Raw genomic sequence first — 12867 nt, 5'->3', positions numbered from 1 at the left:
TTAAACAAACTGGAGGTCTCCAGCCAGTGACTGTTGTATGGGGCGGGCTGTGCCTACCACAGGGAAGGGGCCTACAGTGTCACACCTCCGGACTGGAAGCGTTTGGTCTCCACCCAAGGGACCCTTGGTCTAACCCGCCTGCAGCTGGGGCTAGCGCCTGCCATGCTCCAACCTTCCAGAGAACAAGCAGCTCCTGCTTGTGCTAGGGCCCCAGAGGTCTCAGGACAGAGCTGAGCCTAGGGGAAGGTTTCCTGATGGTCCTTGCCACCACCAGCACCAGCCAGGAGTAGCACTAGGTGCATGGCACAGAGCCTGCTTCGCATCGCCCAAGAGGCGGCCAGAGGCTGTTAGAGATGCACCAACTCCAACCCACAGCCCCACTTGCAGCTGGGTGCACAGTGACACTATGCATCCCACTCCCTTGCAGCAGCAGAGCCAGGGCTGGGAATAAGGCTCATTGGAAGATTGAGTTTGCACGTTCAGATGTTTATTAGATTTCCATGCAAAGAGGAAAACTCTTTGAAAAGTTTGGTGGAAACGCGGAGCCGGCTGTTGAGCAGGGAGACCTGAACTCAACCCCAGCTCCAGGAATGCACAGCATACATTTTTGCTCCTGCTCTGCAAGGATCCTGAGGCCTGCAGGATGCCTTCGCGACCAAGAGGGAGCCCAGATCTCTGTACTTCTCAGTTTTGGATCAGCACCATTATGCTGCCACCTCGCTCAACCTCAAACTGCCAAAGCACTCGGCTACATCCAGGATACCAGCACATGCCGGCAGTGCAGGGCTGGCCTGCCAGAACCTGCCTTGTCTGTGCTAGGGTAACAGGGGTGCTGGGCTGGATGCATGAGATATCCCTTCCATGATGCAGGACACATGCCAGGACAGTGCCTACGTGGAGAGCAGTCTCCCACCCCACTCAAGTGGCCAGCATGCATCACCTGGAAATGAGACCTCTGCTTGTGGGGTCTCTGCTGTAGAGACACAGCCTTCACAGAAGGCTGCTATGAGGCTTCACCAGAAGAGCTCCACTCTCCTTTCCCTGGGCTGGGCCCCTCTCTCTCGGAAGCCCCTCGAGGGGTAAAGGCACGTAGGGCCATTCCCTGGTAAGCAGATCTCCCTTCAGTGAGTGCTAGGACTCGCACGTTCACCCAGGCGAGAAAGAGAGCCGGCGTGTGGCTCCCAGCTGACAGGCTGCAGCACAAGGCACTACAGCAAGCAGAGTGCTCCTCTGCCCGCAGGCAGGACAGACCTGCCTGGTGCCTGCCTGGGCGTTGCAGGTAAAGCCAGGGGAAGCACTGAGGTGCGCACCCCACAGCACACTGGCTATCGTCCTGCTCGCCATTCCCACTGACCTGCAGCACTGCAGGCTCCTACCAGCTCTCCCCACTCTCAGATGGTGATGGAGTTGGTGCTGGAGAACTGAGACACGTAGGAGGCCAGGATGGGGTTGGTGGGAAGGACTTTGATGGGCAAGTCCCAGCTGAAAGTGTCCACTTCGATCTGCTCCACCCCCGTCCAGGTGACGGCCTCCGACTGGCTCCCACGAACCACGCAAGTCCCCGCCGATTCCCCGGAGGTCACAAACTCAAAGTGCAGCCTCCACTTCAGGGACACTGTGGGCAAGAGCGGGGTCAGCAGCCAACACCACAAGGGACAGGGACAGCAACTGTGTCAGTGCTGGCTGTCCTGGCAAGGGCGCAAGCAAATATGCCCACTCACACAGGCCCAGCTCCCTCCCACACGACACAGCCCTGCAGAGGGTTTGCCAGCAGGGGCAGGGCGATGACAAGGCAGGGCTGCCTGTAACACAAGGGGACATCGCAGCCCTCCTGCAGAGACAAGCGGGGGGGCAGCTCCCTTCCCCGGTGGCCACTAACCGATGTTGGTGGTGAATCCCGGGGTAGAGCTCAGTGGGATGGGCAGGCTGAAGCTGCTCTGGGCCGTGTGCAGGCAGGCCTCCTGATGGCGGGCGTGCGTGCTGTAGGAGACAGGCTGCCCCCGCCGCCGCTGGAACTCCTCCTGGATGCTCTCCTCCGTCTGCAGGCTCACAGAGTACTGCAAGGCAACGGGCAGAGTACTCACTCTCACATGCTCACACAGCCATGGCTCAAAGCCCTGGGGCCTCCCATCCCCCAGATGGGTGCCAGTTTGGAGCCCTTCCCCACCTCACACCCCAAAAGGACCTCAGATGGGTCCCACTGAGGCCTCACTAGAAGCCCCAGAGAAGCTTAGTGCCATCCCAACCACAACCTCACTCTCCCACACCTGAAAGCATGGCTCTGCCCCTGCCTCTCCACACAGCGAGCCCAGAGCCAGCACTGACCTGCAGACACGGGATGTCTCCTTCTGAGAAGTTAAATGTCCCAATGACATCCTCTCCGATCTTATACACTGTTTTAAAAATACAGAATGTCCCCACCTTCCCACGAGTGTTGCTGATGTTATACAGGTCTGTGGAGAAAGCAAAGGGGAGAAGGTTGCAGCATGACAATTGCTCCATACAGCAATTTGGGGTAATTTAAGAGCCCACCAGACAGGAATCCACACCTGCTGCCTGGGAACGGAGGAGGGGGCACTCCCTTTGAGAGGTGCCTGCAGTGAGCAAAAGCAAACCACAGTGTGTGATATGTCAGGGAAGAAGCTCTGCCTGGCTGCGATAGGAAGAGTCTGAGACTGGCAAGGAGGAGGTTATGGGAAACTGATCCAAGCAGGTCCTGATGGAGCTGCTCCACAGCACCAGTTGGAGCTTTGCTTAACTAACAAGAGATTTTTGCAGAAGGCACTGAGCTGGGAAGGGGGCTCTGCCAAGGGCAGGCATGCAGGCGTTGCCTGGTTCATGCACAGGTTAGGACAGCAGGATCAAGCAGGGAGAACGACCTACGCAAGCTGCGTCGGGAGGTGGCCACCATGAGCAGTTCTGTCGCCAGGTCCGCCAGGCGAGAGTCTTTCTTCAAGCCCTCCTCCTCCTCCAGGAAGGGATTTGAGGGAGCAACAGCCTCATCCTGTGGGAACTGGTAATCCTTGAGCCCTGGGGAGAAGGTAAAAGAGTCAGTGGGGCAGGGCAGGGTGCGGACAGGCCCGTGTCCGAAGGGAGGATAGCGCTGTGGCCTTACCGTGCAGGACAAGGACACGGAAAGGTACACGCAGGAGCTTGATGGGGGAGTTCACACGCTGGCAGCCGATGGTTAGCTTGTACACGTACTTCACTGACTGTCCCCGAAAAGAAGGAGGGCCATCTATGGGCAGCGTCTCACAGTATGAATCTGCAACGAGCGCAGAAGGGATTGCTTTCCAAGGCCAAACAGAAGTTCCTGGAGCTGTTGCTCAGAGACTCCCTGCACTGATGGTTAGGAAGAGCAGTGGGGCTGAACTAGGAGCAGTGCAGGGTGCTTTCTGCCATCTCCTCTTTTCCACAGCAGGCCAAGCACATCCCCTGCAACAGCGCACTGTCGCTCACCTCACATCACATGTGCTGCCATTCAGACGCTGCTTCCAGCATACACGACCACATGCACCAATTCTGCCTCAAAAGAATGTGAAAGATGTAAAACCCAGGAACACAAGCACATGAGAACTGAACTCACTCACCACAGGTTCAACCTGAATTTGCCGCTGCATACTTCCTTTATGTGCTGCCTAACTCAACATTTTCAAGACAAAGTAACATGCTGTTTTCCTCAGGGCTTTGCCTCATTCATGCACAAACAGTACCAAAGGGAGAGAGATGTTGATCAATATTTCTTTCTATATTCACTTTACACAACCCCCAAGCTCAAAAACAAAAATTAATTTCCTGCTGGACTTTTCTGTGAGGCTTGCCAAAAGTGGGTATAAATGGCCAAGAACTAATTAACAACCCTCACAGTAAACTATGGAGAATCCCCCTTTACAGCCTGACAACTTACACAATAAAGACTCCAGTTCTGTGACCTCTGAAATACCGGGGTCTTGCTTTACACAGCATTCAGCCTTCTCAAGCCCCTTAGCCACCTCACAAATCCCAACGCCTCTCAATACAGTGTGAGCACTTCCGCAGGTTTCCCGAACTGCATGCTGCATAATAAGAACGATGCAAATAGTGTTCTGTGGAAAGTCTCCATCTATTTGGCTTGCCCACCGTGACGCAGATAGCCCCTGCCAGAGGAAGGGCAGCATCCTGCTGTTAAACCACAGATCCTTCCCCAAATCTGGCACATCCTAAACTTTGAGGCTGAGATTAAAAGATAGGGTTACATTTTAAATACAACTTCCAGATTTAAAAAACAGGACTCAAAAGAAAAAACAACCCATAGTAGTGCCTAGAGCTCTACTGCCAGGCTCTCACACCTAAAAATGCAAGGCAGTCCTGTGGGAACAAGGCTAGGGTGCAGCTAAAGCTGAGACCTGTCCTGACAGGGATGAAAACATGGTATTTCAAAGGAAGGTTTAGGAGTGCTGCAGTAGACTGCTGTAATCCCCTACACCAGCTTTCATGGACTCATGCTTGGCTTAACAAAAGTGCCCAGGAACGTCTTCAAGCCCAGTCAGGCTCACTTGAATGCAGACCACTGCTGTCCGGGGCAGCAGGGAGGAGGGCGGGAGACGCACAGCTGCTTGCTACCTGGCACAAGAATGCCGAGACTCAGGAAGACCCAGCTGCAACACAGGTCCCAGGAGGAAACGCATTCCTGGCACTCCAGGTGCCTTCCTCTACCCACCCTACTGTACCCTCTGGCTGCGCTTCTGGCTTGTGTCTAGGCAGCCTTCGCTTCCTCCTCTCTTTATGATATATCAAATATTTAAAGGTATTACAAAACTGGAGAGGAGGCAAAAACAGCCACAGAAATTACTTGAGAGCTTGAGAAAATGTTTAATGGTGACAAATATAAAGACCGTGGTCCGGGCAATGTGTCCAGGTGATGAGAGGTGAGTCCACTTCAAAATATAGGTACCGTAACAAGTGGAAAATATGGAAGTATAAGCTTGTAGCCAACTGAAAATAAGGCCTTTTATGAAAAGACAGCCTCGCACAACCTCAGCTATACATGCCAGCTCTGACTATATTTTAATAACATAGTACTTCACTGAAGCAGAATTAAGATTTCTTGGTATTTTTTTGCCTTTCCAAACTGTGCAGCAAAACTCAAAACTTCTGAAAAACAGGAAATGAAGAATTAAGATACACACCCACACGGCCTTAACTCTGCCTCCACGGAGCTGGCAAGAGCCCCCAGGAATGATCCGCAGGCATGCCAGCTGCAGTCCTGCATGAGGGGAGCTGAGCTGCATGCCGACAGGATTGGTGCGAGCAGCCTGACAGAGCTGGGGCTGCGATATCAGGAAAAGCCGATGGGTCAGGCCCCTGTGGAGCCCGGCTTCTGCTTGTAACCAAAGGAAGGAAGCAGGAGTCCACACAGGGGTCACTTCATTGCTGCAGCGAGCTGCCCCGAACAAGCAAGGTGCAATGGGAAAGGAGCGGTGGGTTTAGGTGCTAAAAAGCCGTGCCACCACACTGTGCCACACACGGTGGCACCACACATGACACATCCAAGGGATATGCGCATTGCATAACCAAGGGGTAAAGCTGTAACACGCAGCTAAAGTGTCTCAAAGCTTAGCAAGCACTGTGTCTTTCCTGAGGGGCTGTGTCGAAACGGAAGGCAGACACGGGCTGCTCACGTTCAGTGTAAGCGGAGGCAGAGCACAGAGCGAGCACACACAATACACTACATCACTCCGAGGGACGCACTAGCACTAGCTTAGCTGCAGCTTAAACAGCTTTGGCCTGCAACAGGCAGCACACAAGGAAATCCCCTTATAATCCACCCCAACCACCTGAGCCCTGGAATCAGGAGAAATTGTTGACAACAGGCTCTCCCAGAGACTTCCGAGCCCATCTGAACCACTCCAGAAAAAAGGGCTCCCCCTGCTCCTGGAGAACTAATGCTCCAGCCCAACGCTTGCCAGCAGCACAGAGCGCAGGGGAATCCAGGCGGGACTCGGGGCATTTGAGTTTTCTGCCTCCTCCTCCTTGGCACAGCCGCTTTGAGAAGGCCCGGAGGACTTTGGCTCTGATGTGGCACGGCCAGCTCCCAGCACTGGCATGCTGCTGTAGAATAGTAAGTAAATGACTAGATGTGCCTGGATAATAGGGGTCGCAGTTTAGGACACACACCCAGCAAACATTCCTGGACAGCACTGCCCCACCCCACTAATCACCTGGTCGAGCCAGGTTCATTTAGCCCTGGCCGCTGCTTAGTCCAGTCAGTCCCCTCGAGGCCTAGAACGGCAGCAGGGCACGGCCTCAAAAACAGCACGTTACAATTCACGGCTCCTTGGTCTCGTCTGCAGCTCTGCCCTCACCTCCCCAGAGCTGAATGCTCCAGCGGAGCCCCTTCCACCACAGGCACTGCATCTCTGCTCCTTCGCTGTGTGACTTCTTGAGAAACCTCTCTCACCCAGTCACGACAGATACCCAGGACAACCTGAGGAGCCTGTCCACGCTTAATGTTAGGGCACTGCAGGACCTTGGGGTGCTGAAATGCAAAGGAGGTCTGTCGTGAAACGACAGGCTCAGTCATACATCTGCCAACTGAGAGATAACAGCGCACACTTGTATTTTCACAGCTGTCTATTCAGGCGGAAGCCCCTGACACAGGAAGTAGCCCGAAACTAGGAAAATTAGTTACTGCAAACTCTCTGCGAAAAGAATGAAAATTTATCTAAACAACAAATGGGAAAGTAGCAATGAAGGAGAAGCTGAAAGGGGGCCCAATGGAAGAACATAGCTGGAGGGTTTTGAAGGGATGGAGAGCTCTGAGTCAGAGAAGATCGGAAGTGCTTGCTTTCATGGCAGAAAAGTCAGGAAAACCAGGACAGACAAGACCGTGACTTGAAGGACAGCCATAACCTTCAGAGGAAGCATGGACCTTCGGAGGATGCCAGCTAAATTCCAAGAATACTCCAGTGCGGCGGAAGAAAAAAAGGCAGGGAAAAGCAGATATGTGTTTCTGTTCTTTCAGCTGCAGCCAAAGGTACTTCAAGAGTGTTTCATGCCTTGCAGCTACACAATGGACCTGTGGCAAAGGACACGGGCCAGGGGCAGAACTGAGGGACACTTTGCAGTAGGTAGCCCTGGTACGCTGGAGAACAAACTCTCTGGATGATGCAGCAGGGAGCAGTTCCTTAGCATTCACACTCCCACCAAGGGACCCGGCCTTCTGTGAGCACCAGGTCTCCCACTTGCAGCACTCAGGTCTGCAAAGCTGGTTTGAGAGCGGGACTCCCAAGAGGTGAACACTTTGAGCAGAGGAAGGGAAGACAGGACTCACAGGACTTAGACTCCCCAGGATCAAGTCGCAAGTCACAGAAGAGAATCTTTGGTGGAGTGGACAGGATACACTGACCCCGCTCTCCTGGAAGAGAAGAATAACCAAGTGAATGCTGCACAGCCTCGGGACCCACGCTGAGGGGGCACTCACCATGCCCAGGGCCAGCTGTGACTCACCCTCACCGGAAGGAATGGGGAGGAGAAGGGGCCAACAAGGAAATTTCTAATTCCCCGGTCAGATCACGAGACATTCCCAGAACAGTTCAACTGACAACCCTCACGTTTTGCTCCAACCCTCATGTTTAGCTCCAATTTAGCACCGCTTTGATCTCAGTGCTAAAGAGGCCCTGCAGCAGCCATGCACAGGGAATTACACAAGGAAAGCAACACGGACTTCCCTTTTGTGTCTACATGCGCTGCCCTCAGACACACATCACACTCTGCTTGATTCCTGCTCACTGTGCTCTCACTCTCCCCTACCCGGGGAAACAGGAGTAGCACTCACCTCTGTTGGGGACGAAGACTGTTTCGTTCTCTGCCTGCACGTCGTGTTTGCTGCCATCCGACGGGGGGAGCGTTACCCGGTTCTCGCTGGCGTGAAACTGACAGTGGATTTGGGCGCTGGCCCACGCCAGCATCTCGCTGAGAGCAAAGAAGAGCAACGTTTGCGTCTACACTTTAATCTGGATTAAAGCAAGCATGAACTCAGAGAACAGCAGCTTTTCCTGCTTATCTCCATGTGCAATGGCTCTTCTGGAAGGAAGAAGGCCTTGCTTCACTGTCACTGAAGTCACTCTCAAAGCCCCCCTTCGAACAGGCCTTCAGGGCAAACTTGAGCTGGGTCGTCGACTCAACGCCACTCTACCTCAGCTGCATGACAGCCACCGACATGAGGCTTCACCCAAGGCTATGTGGGCTGAGCCCGAGGGCTCTTGCTTAGTAGCAATTTTTGCAGTCTCCCCCTGCGTTGGAGCCACAACACATTGGGCACAGCACAGACACAGAGTGAGGAGACATCCCTGCCCCAATAAGCCTGCTGCACACACAAGGCAAAAGACAGAAAGCAATATAGGTCATCAGCTGCCCCTTCCACAGAGAGCTCCCGAGAGACAACATGGCCTGTGTAGAGTCCCACAGGGATCTTCCACCAAAAATTCACAGGTGAAGTGTCCTGAGATCCAGTCCAAGGCCTTCTTCACTTGGTCACCCTTCTCATCACCAGCTGTCCAGCAGGGCACAGCTGGGACTGGCCACGGATACACACTATTGCAAGGAAAGCTCTAGCTGTCACACGTGGGCCATGCCTGGCAGAAGACTTTTAGCCACCACAAATGAGAAGTGACACAAAAAGCAGTATTCGGAGTTGCCTCTGGCGATGGCATGACAACCAGGGAAATGGATGGGCATAATCCAACCGGAAACAACGAAGACCTCCAACCTGGGATCAGCTGCCCCTTCGCACAGCGCCTGGCTGCCCTGAGCGCAATACTCTCCAGGGCAGGCAGGCTAAAGACATGCCCCCTCCCCACGGTATCGTCCATCCCAAGAACATCAGCTTCTGCTGGACTTGTCAGAGTGGAGATGGACACTCTGGGCCAACCCCAGGCAGTGCCACAGCTCTGTCTACTCCAGAGATACCTCTCTTGGCTGCAGCGCTCCTCCCACAGGCCTCATCTCCTGCCCTGCTCCCTGCTCTGAGGCTGGGCCATCTTTAGCACAAACTCTTGGGGCACCTATAACTGTACCAGCAGCACTGGGTCATGGCTGAACCCCCAGTTCAGCTGGGATGGTGGGGAGACCACACTGAAAAACTGGCACAGAGCTGTGATGGGAGAGAACAAGCATGTACCTGCTCACAAAAAACAAGGCCTATGGCAGGGAACGCTGTAATAGCCACTTTTTTTTTTCCTAGAAAGCAAATGCAGATTAAAACAAAGTATGAAATAAAGCATGGCTCACAGACAAAACCAAGCACCACAGAGAGGTCTACGATGCCAACCAAAGCAGTGGGTGCCTGTCACCAACAATGATCCTGCAGGCTGCAGAGCTTGTAGCACACAACCCCAGCCTGGCCCTGCGACAGGCGCTGAGCAGGACCTTCAGTCCGGGCCCCTGCTCAGGGCTCACCCGCTCCAAGGGAGCAAGGCACAAGCACAGGCCCGGGGTCTGCACTCTGCTAGCTGTCAGGGAACCACAGCACTGACCCTCCTAGCTGCCAGCTGGCTTCTCCAGAGCACCTCCTGCCCTCTCCCACCTGCACTGGGCAGCAGTTCCCCCTTCCTGCTCTGAGTTTTGGTTCTGGGCAGCTCTCCCCCAGCCTCCTCTGCTGGTCACCCCATAGGCATAAGGTTCTTCTATCTGAAACACCACAAAACTTTGCAGTCTCCCTGCCCGTGGTATTCACTATTTCACCTGATGAGGAAACACTGAGGAATTCACTGGAGGGTACAGGGGAGGCAAAGGTGTCATTCTGCTGCCTTTCTGTTCAGTCACAAGAATTGATTTGTACCCAGTATGAAAAGTAGTCTTGCACTTTGGACTTCACTACAGCCTCAGTTGTTCCACAGGGCATTTCCCATGGCATCATTCAGACCTTTCAGTTTCCAACCCCCTTATCTATCTTTATTTTAATAGCTGTACTGTTAATTTAGCCAGTGTCTGGTTCCTCTGGTGTTATCTAGCATCATGATCTCATTAGTCTGCTGCATTCATTTCAGCTGATCAATTATGCACTATTCAATCATTTGTATGTTCTGGCTGCTTTTACCCAAACAACACATTGGATTCTCTACCCAGTTACCGTTAACCCTACAAGTTGTAATTCTCTATCTTCAAATGCACCAGCGTGGCTTTTTCATAAGGTCTGCTAAAAGGTTTTCATAAGACTTCTGCTTTATGAAAGCAGAGAAATGCTCTTGTTTAAGAAACAGTGTTTACTAATTTTATATAACCTTGTCATGATTACAGTACCTTCAAACACAGTATTCTTGTCTATTCAAACACAGTGAATCTTGTCTTCATTTATTTTCAGTATTGCACAACAAAATGCTCCTGAATTGCTTTATTTTTTTTAACCAGACACACAAACAAAATTTGCATGTGCCTTTCTACTGGCAGACCTTGCTCTTCCAGCTGGCGGGATATGAAAGGATCCTGCCTCAGTGCTGAGGACGCTTCTCCCTTCTCCCACTTTTCCTTACAACTGCTGTAGCCTGCAACAGCCCCAGCCATCACTCCACACGGCTTTTGTGTAGAACAGCTTTGCCTTGGTTTTTTGTATGCCTCATACACCACAATCAAATTCTCTTTCTGCCATTTGCTTACTACCTTATGCTTCAAATACATGCCTCTCAGTTGTTCTACGCGTGCAGCAGCTTTCACTAGCCCTGAAAGCTATCCTTGAGAAGTCCATCTGTTTATTGCAGTGACTGCACTTTGATCTGGCTACTGCTTTTACACCATAGCTTCATTTTCTAATGCACCCATCCATTAGGTGTTCCCATTCATATGATTTAGCCTGGACTGGTCAGTTTGGTCACCTCCTTTTTTATTGTAAAAACTTCCTTTTTTCCACAAGGTGGTTTTCTACAGAGCACAACATTCTTGAAATTCACAAATGAAGCTTCCATTACTATGCTGTGAACCTCCAAAGCTGCTTCACCTTTTATCTTTGCAGCCCTACATGTTTCAGAGGAATAGGAGCTGCAGTGACTTGGTCCCAGAACAGAGCCAGAGCTCCACTTTGCACCCAGCCAGGCCAGAGCTGACCATCTCCTCACACGCTATACTCCCAGAACTGGGAAAAACACCACTATCACTTTACAAGACAAAATTCTGGAAGCTAGATGCTCATGCCATAGTTGAGTTTGAAAGTTTAATTCATCAGGCAAGAGGAAACCCGAAGAAAAGATGGAAAGTCACAGAAGTCAATTAAAGGGCTCCTACAGTGGTAATACAAGAAAAGACTGCTTTGCTGCTGTTGAGACTGGAAGCACCGACAGTGGGTCCACCGGATCACACCAGAACAGACATGTCTGAAATTCATACCGGCAATGAAAAGATGCTGAACCATACAGGGCTGGAAATTGATACTTCCTAGGAAGGACCCAAGAGAAGAAGCAATCTCCACCCCCTACAGAATCAGACAGGGCCACGCACACAGCAACACAAGGCACAGAAGCTTTGGGTGAATTCCTTCTATGTTGAAACACTCCTGTGAGTCAGTACAGAAAGCTCCTCTCTGCTCACCTTTCCTCAATGCCTGCTTCAGGCATAAGGATGACACGGAGAGAGACGGTGCTCAAAGGCTGGGCCACAGAGAACATCTCCGACTGCCTCTTCCCCATTCTAGGCACTGCTTGTCCCTTTGATTGCCAGCCCTGGAGGCAGGATCACCCTGACTTGTCTGTGCAGTGCCAAGCATAGAGAGTTCCTTCCAAAAATGTAGGAAATAATGATATTGTCTGGATGTTGCCCGGTGAACCTGCCACTCTGGTGTAACCAGACACCCTGGTTTGATAGCCAGTTTGGCTTCATTTTCTGCCAGTGACTCTGCTGCTGAGGGCACACTTGAGGGGCAGTTAGGACCATCTTTCTCAGCATCTCAAACTACATACTTTCCTCTCGTCTCTCTTGGGGACAGAAAAACACAGAATTGGGGACAGAATTGCCTCAGTTTCAGCCCCGACAGCAAATAGAGATGGGGCCAAGCACCATTTACATAGTACCGTGGGGCAGGGAAGACACCAGGGAAGCTGAGCTGGCACTGCTGCCCCACAGCCGAGCCGTGACTACTCCGCACTGCTCCGTGCTGGAGGGACCTGGCCAGTGCCACTGCAAGGCTTCATGCGCAGAAGGGCCCACCAGCGTGGGCTGCCCTACCTGCTGGCAGAGGTGGATGAGGCCGATAAGGGATTGGTGAAAGTGATCACGCACTCCAGCATCTCCCCCGCCAGGAACACAGGCCCGCGGCCCAGCTTGGCCAACACCTCAATCATGGCCTGGACGGCTCTGCTATGCGCCTGCCAAAAAAAATGAGGCGTATGGAGAGAGGGCTGGATGCTCTGACAGTAGGGGGCCGGCAGCAGCGGGGCCATGCAAATGCACACAGGGAAGCCAGGAACAGCCCCAGTCACACGCGCACACACAGATGCGCACGGGGGTGAGGGACAGCCCTGGCCATGGGCACACACGTGTTCAGGCGGGTCGGGGAGAGCCCTGGCCATAAGCATAAACACACGTACCAGGGGGTGAGGGACAGCCCAGGCCGTACACACACACACACGCACTGGGAAGTGAGGGACAGCCCTGGTCACTCACACACACACGCACGCGCACACACACAGAGGTACAGGGGGACCAGGGACAGGCCTGGTCTCACACACACACACACACGCACACACACAGAGGTACAGGGGGACCAGGGACAGGCCTGGTCTCACACACACACACACACACACACACACACAGGTACAGGGGGACCAGGGACAGGCCTGGTCTCACACACACACACACACACACACACAGGTACAGGGGGACCAGGGACAGGCCTGGTCT

At 52.9% G+C, this 12867-nt stretch overlaps 1 protein-coding gene across 1 annotated transcript in view; it reads right to left on the bottom strand.

Annotated features, from left to right (window-relative positions):
* Positions 1 to 478: 478 nt before the first annotated feature.
* Positions 479 to 12867, bottom strand: part of RGP1 (RGP1 homolog, RAB6A GEF complex partner 1) — a 20965-nt gene continuing 8576 nt past the window's right edge. Inside the window, exons 2-9 of the mRNA XM_067315595.1 lie at positions 12193 to 12332; positions 7817 to 7953; positions 7313 to 7396; positions 3116 to 3265; positions 2884 to 3030; positions 2326 to 2453; positions 1880 to 2057; positions 479 to 1615 (exon numbers count right to left, since the gene is read on the bottom strand). Coding sequence (XP_067171696.1) covers positions 1392 to 1615; positions 1880 to 2057; positions 2326 to 2453; positions 2884 to 3030; positions 3116 to 3265; positions 7313 to 7396; positions 7817 to 7953; positions 12193 to 12308 — 1164 coding nt within the window. The 5' untranslated portion in view covers positions 12309 to 12332 and the 3' untranslated portion in view covers positions 479 to 1391. The remainder of the gene's footprint in view (positions 1616 to 1879; positions 2058 to 2325; positions 2454 to 2883; positions 3031 to 3115; positions 3266 to 7312; positions 7397 to 7816; positions 7954 to 12192; positions 12333 to 12867) is intronic.

This window comes from Apteryx mantelli, chromosome Z (assembly GCF_036417845.1).
Source record: "Apteryx mantelli isolate bAptMan1 chromosome Z, bAptMan1.hap1, whole genome shotgun sequence".
NCBI classification, from domain to species: Eukaryota; Metazoa; Chordata; class Aves; order Apterygiformes; family Apterygidae; genus Apteryx; species Apteryx mantelli.
The sequence above is the reverse complement of the archived record's forward strand: the minus strand, read 5'-3'. Positions and strand labels throughout refer to the sequence as shown.